At 41.0% G+C, this 17,513-nt stretch overlaps 4 protein-coding genes and 1 pseudogene across 7 annotated transcripts; 3 read left to right on the top strand and 2 right to left on the bottom strand.

Annotated features, from left to right (window-relative positions):
* Positions 1-413: 413 nt before the first annotated feature.
* On the bottom strand, positions 414-3,995 carry LOC141822166 (membrane-anchored ubiquitin-fold protein 4-like). The gene is made up of 3 exons (XM_074709598.1): positions 3,857-3,995; positions 1,974-2,144; positions 414-888 (listed from the first exon to the last, which is right to left on the bottom strand). Exons 1-3 carry the CDS (start codon positions 3,984-3,986, stop codon positions 833-835), a joined length of 357 nt encoding a protein of 118 aa, XP_074565699.1. The 5' UTR covers positions 3,987-3,995; the 3' UTR covers positions 414-832.
* Positions 3,996-5,834: 1,839 nt separating this feature from the next.
* Positions 5,835-8,811, top strand: LOC141822324 (BTB/POZ domain-containing protein At1g67900-like). 2 transcript variants are annotated; one of them, XM_074709766.1, is made up of 5 exons: positions 5,835-5,910; positions 6,025-6,107; positions 6,164-6,233; positions 6,309-7,436; positions 7,506-8,811. In XM_074709766.1, exons 2-5 carry the CDS (start codon positions 6,049-6,051, stop codon positions 8,004-8,006), a joined length of 1,758 nt encoding a protein of 585 aa, XP_074565867.1. In that variant the 5' UTR covers positions 5,835-5,910; positions 6,025-6,048; the 3' UTR covers positions 8,007-8,811. The 2 variants fall into 2 exon arrangements, with proteins under 2 accessions (XP_074565867.1, XP_074565866.1); XM_074709765.1 differs by having other exon boundaries at positions 5,900-5,936.
* A 1,819-nt stretch (positions 8,812-10,630) lies between these two features.
* LOC141822325 (uncharacterized) lies at positions 10,631-11,410 on the top strand. Its single transcript, XM_074709767.1, has 2 exons — positions 10,631-11,052; positions 11,163-11,410. Exons 1-2 carry the CDS (start codon positions 10,678-10,680, stop codon positions 11,316-11,318), a joined length of 531 nt encoding a protein of 176 aa, XP_074565868.1. The 5' UTR covers positions 10,631-10,677; the 3' UTR covers positions 11,319-11,410.
* Positions 11,411-11,414: 4 nt separating this feature from the next.
* Positions 11,415-15,660, bottom strand: LOC141822323 (putative serine/threonine-protein kinase WNK2). Of its 3 annotated transcripts, none has more exons than XM_074709762.1 (8): positions 15,364-15,660; positions 15,240-15,277; positions 14,881-15,108; positions 14,553-14,776; positions 14,298-14,455; positions 12,940-13,114; positions 12,684-12,821; positions 11,415-12,601 (listed from the first exon to the last, which is right to left on the bottom strand). In XM_074709762.1, exons 1-8 carry the CDS (start codon positions 15,448-15,450, stop codon positions 11,709-11,711), a joined length of 1,941 nt encoding a protein of 646 aa, XP_074565863.1. In that variant the 5' UTR covers positions 15,451-15,660; the 3' UTR covers positions 11,415-11,708. The 3 variants fall into 3 exon arrangements, with proteins under 3 accessions (XP_074565863.1, XP_074565864.1, XP_074565865.1); XM_074709763.1 differs by having other exon boundaries at positions 14,712-14,776; XM_074709764.1 differs by lacking the exon at positions 11,415-12,601 and having other exon boundaries at positions 12,689-12,833.
* Positions 15,661-16,371: 711 nt separating this feature from the next.
* LOC141822326 (uncharacterized) lies at positions 16,372-17,015 on the top strand (annotated as a pseudogene).
* The last annotated feature ends 498 nt before the right edge of the window (positions 17,016-17,513 follow it).

Raw genomic sequence — 17,513 nt, 5'->3', positions numbered from 1 at the left:
TATGACTGACCATGTAGAACCGCTGGATGGTAGATTTTATCTTTTTGCTGAAGAGATTAACTAAATTATCTAAAAAAAGTGAGTTATATAATATAAAAATAAAAATTATTAGTATTTTGAACCCTGAATTATCTAAACTTTCTTAGCAAATAAGTCATCTTGTGTCAACTCATTTGAATCATGTTTAAAACTGTAATAAGGTAACTTTAAATAAGTTAGCCCTAGTTGTAATTAGTGAATCAAAACTGATGCATGTAGAAAATCATCACCACTTGCGATCCAACACATAGGGCTTTATTTGCAATCAAGAATTCCTCCACAACAAGACAAGAAGCAACAAGAGAATGGAGTCATCCATTTCACTTGCCAACTTAAATGACTCACAACTTAAATGACTATCGACACGCAAAATCTGATGCTTCAATGTTTCAAAAAGTTCCTTCTTTTCACCAGAGACCAATCACATATGAATATAGCTGAGATAGTATCAGTGTTATCGAATTAATTTGCAGTTAATGCGATCAAAACATATATATAAACATGTTTAAGAATAACTATAGTTTGTAAATGAAATCCACAAGAACAGCCTACGAGTACACAAGACTCTGCTACAAGGCACTCTTTTCCCATGCCATTATCTACCTGTGTCAAGACTAATGACACAGGTGTGCAACAATTAAAATTTGGGCGACGAGATAGAAAAAACCAAAAGACAGAGAACTTCCTCTAACGAAACAAGACATCGTGTCAGGTGGTTTTGGTTTTCATCCAGTAAACTGCATAGCAGATCATGATATTACCGACGGAGAGAAATATGAACTAGCTCCTTGCTCTACATTATAGAGCAGGAGCAGGTTGTCTTCTTTGGCAACTCATCAACCTTCTTTTCTGGGGTTATTATAAATGATTAGGAACCATTTCGAAAATAAGGAGAAAAAAATCATAGGATATGAAAATAAGAAAAGGATTACTAGAAATAGGCACACAAGTAATCAGGGTTAGTTAAGTGATGAAACCAAATTTAGAAGTGGTCGTGGTTCATCGAGTTCATCAACTAAAGAGATTTACAAAACAAAGAAATTCTAGCAACCTGAACAAAAGTTATAACAGCCAACATTAAAGGAGAATGATTCTACTATTCTAGATCATAATAAAAAGGTAATAAATTTGTTTGCAGGAGAGACTAAACGTCATAAGAAGTACAACACCTATTGGTTTAAATCAAAAGGTTTGGTGGGCTCTAAGCAGGAAATTGCTATAATGATCAGCAATTGATATTGATGGTATCTATCAACTGACTGTTGAGAGAAGTTATCAGTGGTCAGCCCTTTGATCTAGAAGACTTTTTTAAAAACAATGTATTCAGTTCATTTGCATTCAAAAAATTATCTAGGCAATCTGAATGAATGACAAAGTTCAATGGATTTGAGTTTACAAAAAAGCATCTTCAACCAAACTTACCTACATCCAAAAAACATTGCGAGTTCCTACTACTAAAAGTGGAGCTTCACCACTGTTGTAACTTTTTCACCAATATGGTCCATGTATTCAATTACATGGCAATTCATTGTTTGAAGTCATACTAGGTACATACTGGCTATCAACTAATACAAGTGTTCCAAGAGCGCAAGATCACAATGGCAAAGAACCTACAGTTGTGAATCTAGAGAAGTAACTTCCAGTGACAAATCAATAAAGGCAGAGGTTTAAGCTTTTCTAAGAACAAGTGAGTCTTAAAAACTGTTCCTGTGTACACTGGATCGGAACTCTCCAAACAAGATTAATCCAAGTTATGCTAAAAAATAGAAAAACTGGCTGTCACCTAATTGAGAGCTACTTATACAATAAGAGATGGAATTCTTATTGACAACTAAATCTAATTTATCCTCAACGAGACCAAGAAGATGTTTAAAAAAATATATACTATCTGAACTTTGCAACAAAAGTAAGCCTAACAAACAATTTCAACTTACCTGTTTTGGTTTTAGTCAATGTAGGTTGTACAACAACATGCATGGTGATAACGCCTGCAGGGAGCTCACCAAAAGGTGATTTGCATTGGGCAATTGTTGTGCTGTTCTCCAATATTTTGCCAGCATTGATAAGTTTGACATCATTAGACACTTTTGGTACAATCTTCTTATCTACAGACAAACAATCCAACAGTATGCTAAACAGCAAGTTTGACACAATCAACAGCTAGTAAGTAAAAACATCAAAATCACCAAGATTCTTGTAGGTGTAGAACTATAATAACATAATAGGCATATAAAAAAAACAGTAATGGTGTAATTAGAAATTTAAGATAAAAATTCATAAATAAAGACACACGATTATCATCATAAATGAATTGCCTACTATAAATATTTAAACAGTTCACAAAGAACACAGTCTACAACTTTTATCGTCAGTACACTATAAGAGTTTAAACATCTTACATGATCTGCATAATTCCTTGATACTAGATGTTAGATGATCTCAAATAAGATGACTGAAGATAAGAAAGTAAAATAAGCAGTAGCTCATGCCTTCTGCCACCTACTACTAAATTAAGGCTGTTTCCAAAGATCAAAGAGAGAGAGAGAAGAAGAAAGAGGTACAGAAAAGTAATAGAACAAATTTTCAAAGGAAGGATGTTAAGGGAGAAGAAATTCAGAACTTATTTCTCTCATTTTGGTCCCGCCCAAGTCAGGCAGAAAGACACCTTTTCTGAAAAATGGTACCAATGGCATTCCTGTCCATGCACCTCAATGGAGCTCCATCATTATGACAAAAATACCATCAGCAGAACCCTTGTGAAAGCAGGCAACACATCGATTAAGCTGATTGGGTAGATTACCAACTCATCTACACTGTGCCACTGATGCAGTTGATTGGCCATATCTACTGTGAGGCATGGAACGGAAAGCTGAAGGTGGGCAATGGAAAGGTCTTTGCAATCAGCAAAGTTTGTCTTTGATGGTAAGCTCATCATGAACAACACAATACAATAACCAAGGTTCCATTGTGAGCGATTCAGCATCACGGCTAACTACTGCAAGTTAAAGTAACTAGTATCAAGAAGGGCAAGGTCCATCAAGAATATCCACTGTAATCCTATTTTCCAAAAAGCATAGGAATAATTGGGCAATTCTATGTCCCTGGAAAAAATCTGGAACGTTTATTTCATCAAAAAAAAAATGTCAATACACAAACAAAACCAGGCACCACATGACCAGGCATATATTAAAATATTACATCAAATATGCACGAGAAACTTCTAAAAGGAATCAGAAAAATATACATAGTAAAGGAACCAGATATATTGATAGACATAGTAAGGGCAAAGCTTCAAGTTAGATTGCTAAAGAAATAAATCAAACTAGATGACATCACTCCGTACAGACAATAATTAGAAAAATTATAAACAAGGTAAACAGAGAAAAATACTTTGGGAACAATTCCTAGCTATTCTACTTGAGATTTTAGATAAAATCTTCAATACGATTGCTTACAAGGCTACAACATGGGCAATATCATCCGGTCCAGTGGCAACGCACTGACGGTTTCGTGGTTCACAAATTTGGAAATGCTCCGTAATTTCCTAAGAATTAGACTTAATAATAACAGATAGCATTAGTATGACTACATTTCACCGGATACTGTGAACCCACACGTTATACAAAATACAACAATCCAAAACGGTAAAAAATGATATCAAAGCGAATTTATGGAATATAACAAAGAAGCATAAAAAGATCTAAGAACCAAAAAGACAGACGAAAAACGAGATTTTTTTTTCATCTGAAATCAGAAAAATAGAAAACAATGATATCAATCTGATTAGAATGAAGTAGAAGGAAAGGGAGACTCCTACCTCGAGGCCACTCAGATATTATCCTTTCTTTGAGCATGGCAACGGTGGAAGAAGAAGAATAGCGGATAGGACCGATGTCCGATCCATCATATAACCGAAACTTGAGCTCGACCAGATCCTCTTCTGGCATTTGCTGTCTCCGATCTAACATCCACAAGATGGAACCACCCAACACGTCAATTATAAATTTCATCAAGCATACCGAAAGCCTCAAAATCAAATCCAAACGAAAGGAAAACACACACACACCCCTCTCGGGAAGAATCGAGTCGAGCAGGGACGATCAGATCAGGAAACGTAGAGATCTGAGGAGCCGATATGATGGAAAACCTCGGAATAGAGATCGCACGACGGTGAATCGGTAGAATTAGGGTTCAAGCAGAATCGTTCGACGCAAAGGCCACGAGCAGAAGGAGAAAAAGGAAAGACGCTGACTGCAACAGGAAGCGGGGAGGTTCTCGAAAAAATACAAGAAAATTTTTGACTTTGACTAACTTATTCATTTTGCCTCCTAGAATTCTAGAAATTACATTTCCTCGTGTAATCTTTTATGTGCCAATAAACTATTCCAAAGCTATATTTAATCATTCGGCATTTTACTGAACTGTCCATGTAAGTTTAGAGATTTTTTATTTGGCATATCTAACTTTCATAATATCAAAATCATACAGCACATTTTTATAAGCAATAATAATAATATGCAGTATAAAAAAATATAGCATGAAATCAACATGACATATTGCATAGTGGATTCCACATCCATGTAATAGGACCCACAATACAGTTGAGTGTGTCATATTGATTTCATATTGTATTTTTTATACCATTTCTCCATTATTTCTCCATTTTTATTATACCCCTTCTCCTCCTTTTATGAAATAATTAATTTTTATTTTATCTATTCAAAAATCTACTGTTTTTAATTTAAGTTGTCGAATTGAGATATGAGGACATAGATACATAGATATAAGAAAAAGCTTTCAAGAGTATATTAATTTTGATTTGAAGTAATTTAAAGTTATTAGATTATCAATTAATTTCATATCAAATTGATTGATGAACTTATATTATTCAAAATTTTAAAAGTTTGATATTTTTTAAACTATGAAAGCTGTAAAAATCAATTGATGTTGTTCCCAGTAAGTATCATCGTCTTAGGCTTTATAATGAATTTACGATATATTTTATCAAGTGTTTATAAATTTAAAAATTTATTGCTCTCAATTAATACTATCAATTCAAGTTTGAGAAATAAAATACATGGAGGATTTCAAGAGTATATTAGTTTTGATTTAAAATAATTTAAAATTATATAGGTCTATCAATAAATTTTATTCGTTCTAGTTGATGAATTTAGAGAATTCAAAATCATTTCAAATCAAAATCAATATATTTTTAAAAATTTCTTTAATATATCTATGTTTTCACATTTGAATTCAATAGTATAAATTAAGTAAATTTTTTAAGAGAGGAGTATAATTGTATGTGATATATGATTTCAACATTATAAAAGTTAAATACGTGAAATGAGAAATAAACGATCCACTAAAATGTCATTGATCATTTTGAAATGGCTCATCCAATTCGTATGATTATCAAATCTATAATATTCTCCGAGTCTATCCAATAGTTCCCGCCCTACTTATTTATTTAATCGGTTCGATCGGTTCAATCGGTCTAGCTTTCACTTTCATCCTGAAGAGCCATAAACCTAAGATTTTGTTTTCTCAGGAACACAAAACGGTCTTCACTCTTCAGCTTTCAGCATCTCACAGTGTTGTTCAGGTCGATTAGGTCACCTAAAGTACTACCCGCCAGCCATCCACAACAACGACATTTGTTTGAGTGATCTATCAAATCCATGAAAGCTCAAAACAAGACTCAAGAGAGACAGAAAGCTTAATTCAATCTAAGAGTTGACCAATAGGAGGAGATGGCAAAGAAGGCAAGAAATCAAAAAGGCACCGGACCACTTACTTAATCATTCCCCTTCACCAAAGCACTCGCCTCTTTAATTGCATGCCTTCCAAAGTCAAAGCACAGAGCGACTTGTGGTAAGAAAAGTTGAAGAATAGGCACAGTTTGTTCCCCTCCCTCCTTTATCTGTGCTTTGTTTTTTAAGGATATATAAGCTACAATCATGGCGAATTGATCTGTGTTTGTGTTAGGTGATGAACTAGCAGTTGGCAAAGATGAAGTTTATGAAGCTCGGAAACAGACCTGATTCCTTCTTCGCCACTGAAGCAATCAGGTGCGCGGTGATGCTTTTGTTTTTGATTGCTAAGCTCGTCTGACTCTTAATTTCAGGTCTGTCTCGTCGGAGGTGTCCACTGACCTCGAAATTCATGTTCATGGAAGCTTGTACCGCCTGCACAAGGTTGGAATCGGTGGAGAATTTGTTGTTTTTGTTGTTTTGTTGATGAAAATGGCTTCTTGCGGAATTGGTTTGCAGTTTCCTCTTTTGTCGAAATGCCTCCGCCTGCAGCAGCTTTGCTCTGAGATCGAGGAAGACGGTGAGGTCGCCGTCGTTCGGCTGCCGGACTTCGTTTGTGGTGCCGACGCGTTCGAGCTCTGCGCCAAGTTTTGCTACGGCATCGCCATCACGCTCAGCGCGCTCAACATCGTCCCCGTCTGGTGCGCCGCCCACTACCTGCGGATGAGCGACGACGCCGACCGCGGCAACCTCATCGGCAAGCTGGAAGTTTTCTTCCGCTCCTGCATCCTCCGCCGGTGGAAGGACACGCTGGTCGCGCTGCAGAGCACGCGGCAGCACGCCCCTCCTCTCTGCGAGGAGCTCGGCATCACCGGCCGCTGCGTCGACGCCATCGCCACCGCCGTCATCTCCCATCCCCTGCTCCCCGGTGCGTCCGGAAGCTGGTGGGACGACGACCTCGCCGAACTTTGCATCGACCACTACTGGCGCGTCATGGTCGCCGTCAAGTCCGCCGGGATCGTCCCGGCCAAGCTCGTCGGCGAGGCGCTGCGGGTCTACGCCCTCAGGTGGCTGTCGATCCACGACGACGGCAGAGAGGTCACCGCGAAGCAGAAGCTGGTGATGGAGAAGATAGTGAGCTTGCTGCCGCAGGAAAAAGGCTCTGTTTCCTGCAATTTCTTGCTGAAGCTTCTCAAAGCAGCAAACTTTCTCCAAGCTTCGACTTCATTGAAGCTGGAATTGGCCAGAAGAGTCGGATCACAACTGGAAGAAGCAACCGCCGACGATCTCTTGATTCCATCCGACTCCGGCGACACACTGTACGATGTGGACATGGTGATGACCATGCTAGAAGAATTCTTGCTGCAGGTGCAGAGCCCCGCGACCACTCCGCCGAGGGAGAAGCTCAAGCGCGAGAGGCGGCGGTCGCAGTCGGCCGAGAAGGCGGAGTTCGAAGGTCGGCGATCCTCCTCGGCCTCTCACAGCTCCAAACTGCGAGTAGCCAAGCTCATCGATGGCTACCTCCAAGAAATCGCCAGCGACATCAACTTATCCATGGAGAAGCTAATTGCTGTCGCCGAAGCTGTTCCAGATTTCGCCAGGGTTGACCACGATGATCTCTACAGAGTCATCGACACCTACCTCAGGGTAATTCTCAGAGCTTATCTGCAATCTTTACATGTTTTCACCTTTTTTGATCTTGTTTGCCTGGTTCAGTCACACCCGGAGCTCGACAAGAACGCAAGGAAGCAACTGTGCAGAATGCTAGATTGCAAGAAGCTCTCCGTCGAGGTCTGCATGGAAGCAGCACAGAACGAGCTCCTTCCCCTGAGGGTGGTGGTGCAGGTCTTGTTCTCCGAGCAATCGCGGGCCGCCGCCGCCTTGTCAGGCTGCCAAGTCACCGAGCTGCCCAGCAACCTCAAGACGCTGCTGGCTACGACCGCGGCTGAAGACGAAGACAACGAGGCAGCTCCGCCTCCGGACGGCGATTGGAGCATCTCAAAGTCGAAATGTCCGACCGCCAAGCTCGAAACTCTCAAGATGAAGCTCGCACAGGAGCACGACGACGAGATCGACTACGATCCGATTCCGCGCGAAGCCCTCCTCCTGAGGAGCGCTTCCTCGCGGCTCAGAGCCCTGTGCTCGCTCCCTAAGAAGTCCAAGAGGATAATCAGCAAACTGCTGGCGATGAACAGAAGAGCAAGCGAGAAGCATTAATGATTTCCTTCAAATGTTTAGTCTATAATCGCTTCCAAAGTGTTCATCTTCCTCATAAGATTTCTACTCTCGATCTCTGAGAATGAGCTTGTTCCTGAAACTCCATGAGCACCTCTTCTGTCATTCTGACAGATCTGACAGACAGAATCTGTGGGGACGATGACAAACAATGCAGAGGATTTGTATTCGCTGAGCTTGTGCGATCGATGTTTTGCTTTCAGTGCTCGCCACGAACGGGACCAGTTTCGACGCAGTGTTCCCCACAGCTCCCTAAAGGCTAAAGCCATACCCTCCAGCGGAGGGACATTAAAGAGCAAGAGCAATAACCAAAAGGATTTGACACCTCGATCCTCACATCTTCTTTCTTCCCCTTTGTATGTGGCAGCCAAAGATGAGGCAATAAAATTCTCACTGATTGAGAAGGCCATTCTCTTGATGGTGTTCCTTTCAGTATCAATCATGGAGTCCTCGTTGTAGCAGCAGACAGTCGGACGCGTCTCGCATGCTCTGCTCGCTCTTGATTGCGCTTGGGAGGTTGAGGACGTGAACTTGCAGCAGGATGGAGATTGTCGCCTGGAAGGAGATTGGATTACTGGTAGTTACTAGCTAGCAGCCAAGAGGCGTATCTAGTGCTTGGATTTTGCAGATCCTGAAGGAGCTAGATTGTTTCATGAGACGTTAATTAGTTACTGACAGGTTTGTGTCTGTTAACTATGAGCTGAGCCTGAGAGTTCTCCAAGGATGGTGACGTCATAATTAAGCAGTAGTGTAGGTTTAGATTTTTTTTATCTTCTTTAGAAATGTTCCGGTCGTGGATGGGTTAATTCCCATTGAACTCACTGAGGTTGACTTTCGTCAAATTTATCAGTGAAGCGGCTGTCGAAGATGACGTGACTCTTTTGGTCATAAAAGTCAACAGTTAAATGAAGATCAAAATCCGAATTGATCTGCCGAGATGAGTCAACACAAATTTGAGAGAAACAATTCTACCAGAATGAGCTAACTGTCACTTTAAGCTTAGACCGTATTTCAAACTCAATATGGACTCAATTTTGGATCCCACTTAGGCTCCTAAAGCCATCTTGTCTTGGCCATCTCGACTCCACATCTTGATCACAAGTCTCGTCTCGGCCATTTCGATCTTGAGTTTCATCTCAACTATCTTAGCCTGAAGTCTAATTTCGGATATCTCGGTATTGAGTCTCATCTCGGTGTCTCGACCTCGCATCTTATCTCGAGTATTCCGACCTTGAGTCTTATCTCGGCCATCTCGGCCTCGAGTCTCGTCCCAACTATCTAGATCTCAAGTCTCATTTCGGCCATTTCGGCCTCGACGCTCGTCTTGGCCCCTCCGCAATTCGGCTGACTGCATCTTGGACTCCACCTTTACGTTTTCTGTGAACCACTATTTTACATGGTCTACTAGAGGGAAACGCAAATATTTTCACGAACACACGGCAGTCCAAGAATGAATAAGTGGTTACGAGTTTGTTAGACCTGATCCCCTCAAATATCTCTTTTTCTGCATATAAGGTCCAAAGGGAACGGTTGTCAAATTTGGTCTCCTTGTAAGTTACTATAAGGTATTATCCCATCCGATGTGAAGATACCTTAAGTAGATTATAAAAAGTCCAACACTGAGCCTTATTTGGGGTTCAACTCCGAAAATTTTGCTAGTATTATCTTTTTTCCTGTCCACATTTCATCATCTTCTGCAGAACGCTAACTTGAACATCGAAGTGGCCTGCCGAAACTCTTCGACATTAATTTAACCTCTCCTTGAAGTGTGTTTCAGGTCCTTATCATCTCCCGCATCCAAGCTCATCCAGGAGGTTGCATATATCGAATTGTTCGTTGACAAGTAACTTGACCATCCGTAGTATTTGACTGAAACAATCAACTTCTTTAAGTTAATTTTGAATGAATCTTTTCTTCGTAATGTAGTTGATTCTTATGAAGAATAATATGTATCATGGAATTCATGATAAGTTACTTTATTACAAGGTTTCTATGATATCTAAATCATTTTAAAATCTTAAAATAATAAAAAATAAATGATAAAAAATACTCAATATAGAATCTAGAATAAATGATTATACTAAAGAGGCATAATCATTTATTCTATAAAAAAAAAATTAGAATAAATGATTATGCCTCTTTAGGTTTCCCGATCCGTTCTCCTCCCCTTATCTTATATAGAGAGAGAAATTTAAAATAAGTCCATAAAACATAGCTGAGTTGATTATGATGGAACAGATTTGCAGAAGAGGGCAAGAATTTGAATCTCAATGAAGTCGAAATAATACCCTCCTTCATTGTAATACAGTGAGAGAAATCCAAAATACTATCTCATTAACTTGGATAGACCGTGTGAAATCGCTAAAGTGTTTTTTTTATTGTATGAGATTCATATATCAATTTGATGATGAAAAAAAATTCTCTTTTAAATTTTTATTAAAATAGATATTTTTATTTTTGTCATTTATTATTAATCTTTTTTTAACAAAATATGAAACCATAATAATAAAGTAATATATATTTTTAATTTGCATGAATTGATTTTCAATTTTCATTCGAAGATAAATTTGAATCTCCCTCTTCCCTCTGGTTGGCTTTCCCCTCTCTCTTTCTCTCTCCAATAATCCAATTTGGATTCTGCTGACGCCGCCTTATGGATGTCGCCTCCGAGCCCGATTCCGGCGACGGGGAGTGGGAGATCTGCAACGACAGAGGCTTCATCTACAAGCGCCGCCGTCGCGTGCTGGATCCAGTGCAGGCGGAGGCGGGCACGAGCGCGGCACGGGATACGGAGGCGGAGCAGAGGCGGTGCCGCCGTGATCTACGGCGGCGGTGCCTCCTCCACCTCAGGGATCTGTTTCGGAGGGAGTTGGAGCTTCTGGAGCCCCTTTCGTCAGGTCCCGTCGATCTCACCCTCGCGATGCCGACCGAAGCTCCTCCGGAAGCTTCGCCGGCGGTGGCCGAGCCTCCGCATCCTGATCCTGGAGAAGATATCCGGAAGTCCGTAGTCGATAACCTACTTTCTCAGGTACGGGGACGATCCCAAACAGTCGTAATCCTTTGAAATTCCGAGGGCCAGGGCTAGGGTTAGGGTTTGATTTCCAAATTAACCGATTTACCAACCCTTCTGTGTTTTAGGTGGAGATTCAAGAAGCGATTCTTCGGAAGATCTCAGAGAGCTGCGATTACGCGGAATCATTGTGCAACGAAAAAGAAGAGAGATTGCTGGAATCTTTAATGGCGTTGCCAATTTGGGGAAGTCCTCGCTTGCTTGTTCTCTCGTTATCTGAATGATCTCAAGATAACATCTTTTACCTCCATTAGGGAAGCATGTTTCTGTACAATTATGTATGAATGAGTGTTCTTGAGTCTAGGTAGACACAATTCATATCCAGAATCACACAAATCCATCATTTCTTCCTACACTTCATTGGCATCGATGAGAAAACAGGATAAAGATTACTTTTTCAAGGATAGAAAAAATGGCATCCTTGGAAACAACTGACTTGCATGCTCAAACCTGGAGTTGCTTCCTTAACAAAAGAAGAAGAAAAATTAACAAATGCATAACGCAACAGTGGTTGCAAAATAAGACAAGTCAGTTGTAGGTACAGTAGTTAATTCCATTGGAGCATCCACATGATAACCTAGTCTTGATGACATGGTCATGTGAACCCAGGACGACTATGTTTGCTTCGCGGGATAAGTAACTTTTGCGCGACACATGTTTAGAACTATACCATGTTGCTCAGGAGGTAGCTCATTCAATATATCTGCTATGGCAATCTCATGCTTCTTTTGTACTTCATGAAGCTCCCTTTGTTGTTCAATCAACAGCTGCTCTAGTTTCTGAGAAAGGGATTGCAAATTTTCTGACTCCAAAGGCCCTGATGTTTCATGCAATTGCTTATGGTCTTCTTTGTTCTGCTCCAACTTGGAACCAAAGTTACATGTCTTAGATCCAGAGCAGAAAACTGCTTGTTCGTGATTTTCGTTTGGCTTGTTGCTAGAGGCTTGCTTATTTGATATAGATAATGGCGATGGATCAATCGCTACTTTGTTTTCATCATGATCACTAAAATGTGGGGAATTTCTCTGTAGTTTCGGTGAAGAAGTATTTGAGTGATATTCCCTTTGGTTTTTAGGAAATGAGTCATCGTTCCCTTCGTAAACCTCAACAGATATATCCTGACTTCCATGTGAAATCAACTCGATAGATGCATTTGATTGTGCAAAGGATGACGGCGAGTCTGCACCAGCTGCCTTGGGAGAATCAGACCAGTATTTTCGACCAGAAGGAAGATGCTCCAGACAGAAATTAGCTGATGGATCTAGCTCATTGGGCAAAGCAGAGATTTCATCTTCAGCTTCAGAGTCATGCTCATTGCTGTATGAAACTGTTCCATTCTCAAGAGGCTTCCAATTGGGAAAATAGGCTTGTATCTCAGTATCTATCATCGCTGCAATGGTTGTGACATCTTGATCAGTGAGGTCTAATTCTGCCACCATTTCTGTTGCAACACTCACAGATGTGTCTGCTACAATATCAAATGGGAAAAGAATGTTCCGAACTTGACCTGGAACAAGTCAACAATAATTATAAGTTAAGAATGGCCATAATGTTAATCCTCGACTCAACAACTCAAAAAACTTGCGAACCTGTAGAATCTTCAAAGCGTAGCTTCAAAGAAATTGTATTGATGTCTTTGCGTTGACCTTCCATGGAAAAATCTACACCACTTGAACCTTGTTCCGCCTGGTCAGAATTTGGACTTGCATTGGACTGGCCACCATCATCTGCATTTCAATCTAACATTATGAAAATAAAGAGAGCAAAAGAATCTCAGAGAATGCATATCTCATAAATATCAAGGAATAGTGTAACCATGATGACGCTAGTCATAGCTTTCTCTACCTGGTTGATTTGAAGTTGGTCCGTGGGTGAGATCATTTTCCGAGTCCAATTGGAGAAAAGGATCTTGTAATAATTCCTTGGCAGATAATCTTTCAGAAACGTTGGCAATACACTGTTCGATAAACTTCTTGACTTCTGGATCCTTTACCTTAGTTAATGAGGCAGGTTTCATTCCCTACACGTGAGAAAATAGATGTATCAGAGAGGCAAACACAGAATCAGTTGATAGAATAGCTGAGATATAGTTTATATTATGATCATGGAATAAAGCTAAATAGTGTTATTTATTATAAATAGACAAACTCCAGTAACAATACAAAAGGCAAGTAACTATCAGCAATGGCAATGTTTTTGCTAGCAAAATGCTTTGGTCTAATGGTTTTATGAATTGGTAGAATGACTTTCTATCTCTTAATAATTAGTTTCTTGGTAATGTATTCACTAAGTTTCGTGAACATAGATTCACTAGGAGTTCAAATGCGAAAATCACCTTAAGGATGCAAAGACATGATTTGGATGAATTGATGTCATTAAAATGAAAGACAGCTAAGTCATCATGAACATGCATCAAATTCAAGCTTAAGTATGAAGAGTACAAAAGTACCAAGTTGCGACTTTTTTAAACAACCTTGGCCACTTACAACATGTCAATCCTTGTTGTTTATGTTATGCACATTCACCATATTGCTTAACTTGCTCACTTTTCATTTGCTACTTCAAGACCTCAATTGGAAGCTATTTTAGGATCAAGTGGGTTAAAATCTAGTACATCTAAATGGAGGATACTTAACATTTTTTTTTTGAGGATTTCAAATTTGTGTTTTTTATTACCATTTATTTCTTCCTTGGTGCAGTTAGGGTTTTCTTTATGCACTTTATCGTTCATGTTATCATTTACTTACTGCTAGCAGTGTAAGATTTAGATACATGGTTGTGATTAAAAAAAAATCAACAAATGTCCTTCACATATCTAATTAATTGTCTAAAATAATTTTCATTGCAATCACAACTGAAATGCATTATCAAAACTGAAATGTATTATAGCATCACTTATATTAGCCTTGAAACAACCTAGGATCACTCTTAAAGGGATCCAAACAATCTAAATCACCAAGGAACTTGAGATCGAAACAAGGACTCAAAAGTTCATAAATCAAATAAACCTTCTTGAGGTTTTCAAAAGACATCCATGAGCGATCACAGAACTATGTTTTCTGGTTAGATTTAAAGCAACATTGGAACTGCAACACTCAAGAGTCAAACCAAATAATGGAAGAAAAAAAAATCAAGTAATCCATAATGGTATTTAGTGTTTAGTACTACCAAATTATATCACAAAGAATACTTGGTAAACTCACCGAAGTTACTTTCTTGTATATTTGTGCTGCATTGCTGCATTCCACATATGGATACTCAAATGTCACCAACTCGAGTAAACACATGCCAAATGCATATATATCTACAAGTTCATTGTATTCTTCCTCGTAAAGTTCTGGAGCCATGAACTCTGGTGTCCCTGTAATAGAACGATAAATGGTAGATGAATGATCTGCCATCGTTTTATACGGTTCAACTAATCATTTCAATCAAACAGAATGAAGTAATGCATTAACCAATAACACTGTGAGCAGAGTTAGCATGGCGAAGAATGGCTGCCAATCCTAGGTCACCTATCTTCACCTCTCCTTGGTTTCCATTCACAAATATATTATCGCATTTCAGATCTCGATGGATAACTGGTGGATCATGACTATGGAGGTAGAGAAGCCCACCCAAAATTTGCCTTGACCACTTCTTCAATGCTCTCTTGTCTACATGCTTATGTCTTTTTCGATACCTGATCACGAAATAACAATTCTATCAATAATGTTAGGAATTAGATTAGCAAAGCCAATCTGATTGTTCCTCGGAGAGTGAAAATGGCTGGCAGGAAATACTGACTGGCGCAAGGTCCCTGACGTAAAGACCTCAGTAATGAAATTGATATTGTTATTCTTGGCGTCAACCCACGAGCTGTAAAACTTGATAATGTTCTTGTGTTTCAGGGTCTTCAGCAAGTGAACCTCGGAGTAGAGCCTATCCAGGTCATCCGCGTTTCTCAGCAAATCCACCACTTTCACCTGGTTCCATGCAACCTCTATCCCTTCCAATTCATCGAAAGCCTTGTACCTGAAGGACCACCCTCGTAAAGGACTCCAACCAGCTTTTTGAAGCCAATTCAAAGCTAGACGTACAAATTCACAATCACAATAAAAGAACGGGGAAAACACACACACACACAACTTTAGCCATAAGGATACACGGTCTTGAAAGCGCCCTTTCCTAGGACCTCATTGTACTGCAACATCATCGAATGAACAAATTAGGTTTGCACAATTTGTATACATATTTTATCGAGAGTTGGGTTTTAGATTAGTGACGAACCCTCCCGTATCGCCTCGTGGGATCGATCTCCGCGAACTCGGGGTTGAGATCGTCAGGCTCCTTCTCCGCAGACGAACCTCTGGACATGTCTCTGCGGCACCACGACTCCGCAAGCCCCGATCCGAGAGAGGCTCGAAATTGCACGATGGAATCGCCAGAAAAATGCAGAAAGCACAACCAAATCGCGATCAAATCCAACAGAACCGAATCCCTAGGAACTCGGGAGGCGGCAGGAAATGGGGCGACGGAGAAGAGCGACGAGCGTTTCCTTCGAGATCGATCGCGAGAGGAAGGAGATCGGTGCGAGGCCGAGAGATTTAGAAAGAAAGCGGATCCGCACGGCGGAGTCCCAACCCGACCCAAATAACTTCTCTACGCGTGTGGTTCCGTGTCGTCCTTCTCCTTTAAACTTCGTGCCGTGTCGGACTGTCACATGACGAAGAAAGTCCGGAGACGGGTCGGGTCGCCTCTTAATCTGCGGATCCGATATTACTTTGCTCCTTAATTATACGTATCTTCTTGATGATATTCGGATTCGGGTTAGCGGGTTAATATGATCTGCCCTGCAACTTTGACCGGATAGATTTTGAGGGAAGAGCAAGGACACGTGTCGAACAAGTGAAGCGGATGCGTCATTTTCACGTGGATCGTTTGAAAGTTTGGTAACAAGAAAGTTTTATAGACGCGAATATTTTTATCAGCACGTGATAATTGTCACGTGACATGGAAGAAAAAGGTCGAAGGAGACCCACCTCATAGTGGTCAAATTGGGCAACGTATAGTTCATAGATTGAGCCGTTGACTAAATTGGATTTGAACCAGACCAAGATCATTGGGTTTGAACCTTTGTTGAGTCGATCGATCCAATCAGATTAGTTTAATCAGTTTAAACATGGGCCACGTTGACTATGATTGGAATTTTAAGATTTCCTTGCAATTTTTTGCAATTCATCGTGGGCGACCGTGTTCTATATCTCTTTCATTGGGCCTCTTCTATCTCCGCCGCCAATGGAGGACACGCCTTTCCCAGTCCCTTCCTGCTTCTCCGCCGGCGGGGGGCTGCCCGAGGAGTCGACCACCGATGTCGTTGCTGCTGCCAAGTACGGACAGAGCGTTGTCGCCTCCGTCTACCGCACCAAGATCGCCGGCCACCGCCGGCTGATCACCGTCACCTGGTGCAGAGGCGTCCTTGCCCATGGACTCTTAGTGTCCGTCGACGACGAAGCGCCAGGAAACGGCGGCGTCAGTGACCGCCACGGCGGCAACAGCAGCTCCCCGGTTCTTAGCTTCAAGGTGGAGATGCGGCCGTGGCATTTCTGGCGCAAGCGCGGCTCGAAACGGTTCGAAGTCGACGGACGGCCTGTGGACGCGGTTTGGGACCTTCGGCGGGCCAAATTCTCCGGCGATCCCGAGCCGCAGTCGGACTTCTTTGTCGCCGTCGCTTCCGAGCACGAGGCGTCTATTGGGACGTCCACGACTGGCTTTTCCACCCCGCCGGTGCCGGCTGCCTCCGCCACGCAACCTTCATCTTCAAGCCTGTGTCCTGCCTCACCTCCTCCTCCTCCATCCCTCTCTCTTCCTCCTCCTCCTCCTCCACCGGCGCCGGCGCCGGCGCATTTTGCCTCTTCCTCTATGCTTGGAAATTGGACTAATCAATTAAATTAGAGAAAATTTCACTTCGTCCCGTCTTTACCAATATTTTTTCTTTTCTCCTCTTATACTTTAAAATATTATAGTTTCTTCCTTCATTTAATAGATAAACAATAACTCTTTTGACGAAGAGGAAAATTATAGGAGTGTAAATGTAATATTGATAAAATTGCATAAAATCGAGTGAATCTGTGAACGATGGATTCGTTTTGGTTGGATAAAGGAAGCCAGATTGGATGCAAGACATGCCCACCCAATAATTCCAAATAATCCAATCCACGTGGCGATGGTCGTGGATTGGAGAAAGCGCCACGTGGCGCCGCGATTGGATTGATGTTGGTTTGGCGGCTGACAATATCTAATGCTAAATCGCGTCGTCTTAGATTCTCATCCAAGCGGCACAAAGTCAACGGCGTTCAGGCACAGCGAACGAAATTTTTTTTTTTGAAACAATTTCTGGAATTTATCTCTTCGTAAATAAATATTGAGCTTCGATTTAT

Source organism: Curcuma longa, chromosome 2, assembly GCF_044706935.1.
Source record: "Curcuma longa cultivar G26 ecotype Majalengka, Jawa Barat chromosome 2, ITB_CL_G26_1.1, whole genome shotgun sequence".
Lineage (NCBI taxonomy): Eukaryota > Viridiplantae > Streptophyta > Magnoliopsida > Zingiberales > Zingiberaceae > Curcuma > Curcuma longa.
Note: the sequence above shows the minus strand (reverse complement) of the source record. Positions and strands in the feature narration are given on the sequence as shown.

Bases quoted from the DNA above. Each gene is read 5' to 3' on its own strand.
- LOC141822324 (XM_074709766.1), top strand. From the start codon at position 6,049: ATGAAGTTTATGAAGCTCGGAAACAGACCTGATTCCTTCTTCGCCACT. The intron at 6,108-6,163 runs GTGCGCGGTGAT...TCTTAATTTCAG, and splicing joins TTCGCCACTGAAGCAATCAG to GTCTGTCTCGTCGGAGGTGT. The intron at 6,234-6,308 runs GTTGGAATCGGT...ATTGGTTTGCAG, and splicing joins GCTTGTACCGCCTGCACAAG to TTTCCTCTTTTGTCGAAATG.
- LOC141822166 (XM_074709598.1), bottom strand. From the start codon at position 3,986: ATGCCAGAAGAGGATCTGGTCGAGCTCAAGTTTCGGTTATATGATGGA. The intron at 2,145-3,856 runs GTAGGAGTCTCC...GTTTGTCTGTAG, and splicing joins AATATCTGAGTGGCCTCGAG to ATAAGAAGATTGTACCAAAA. The intron at 889-1,973 runs GTAAGTTGAAAT...TAATAACCCCAG, and splicing joins ATTGACTAAAACCAAAACAG to AAAAGAAGGTTGATGAGTTG.
- LOC141822325 (XM_074709767.1), top strand. From the start codon at position 10,678: ATGGATGTCGCCTCCGAGCCCGATTCCGGCGACGGGGAGTGGGAGATC. The intron at 11,053-11,162 runs GTACGGGGACGA...TCTGTGTTTTAG, and splicing joins TCGATAACCTACTTTCTCAG to GTGGAGATTCAAGAAGCGAT.
- LOC141822323 (XM_074709762.1), bottom strand. From the start codon at position 15,450: ATGTCCAGAGGTTCGTCTGCGGAGAAGGAGCCTGACGATCTCAACCCC. The intron at 12,822-12,939 runs GTAGAGAAAGCT...ATTGAAATGCAG, and splicing joins ACCAACTTCAAATCAACCAG to ATGATGGTGGCCAGTCCAAT. The intron at 12,602-12,683 runs GTTCGCAAGTTT...GACTTGTTCCAG, and splicing joins ACGCTTTGAAGATTCTACAG to GTCAAGTTCGGAACATTCTT.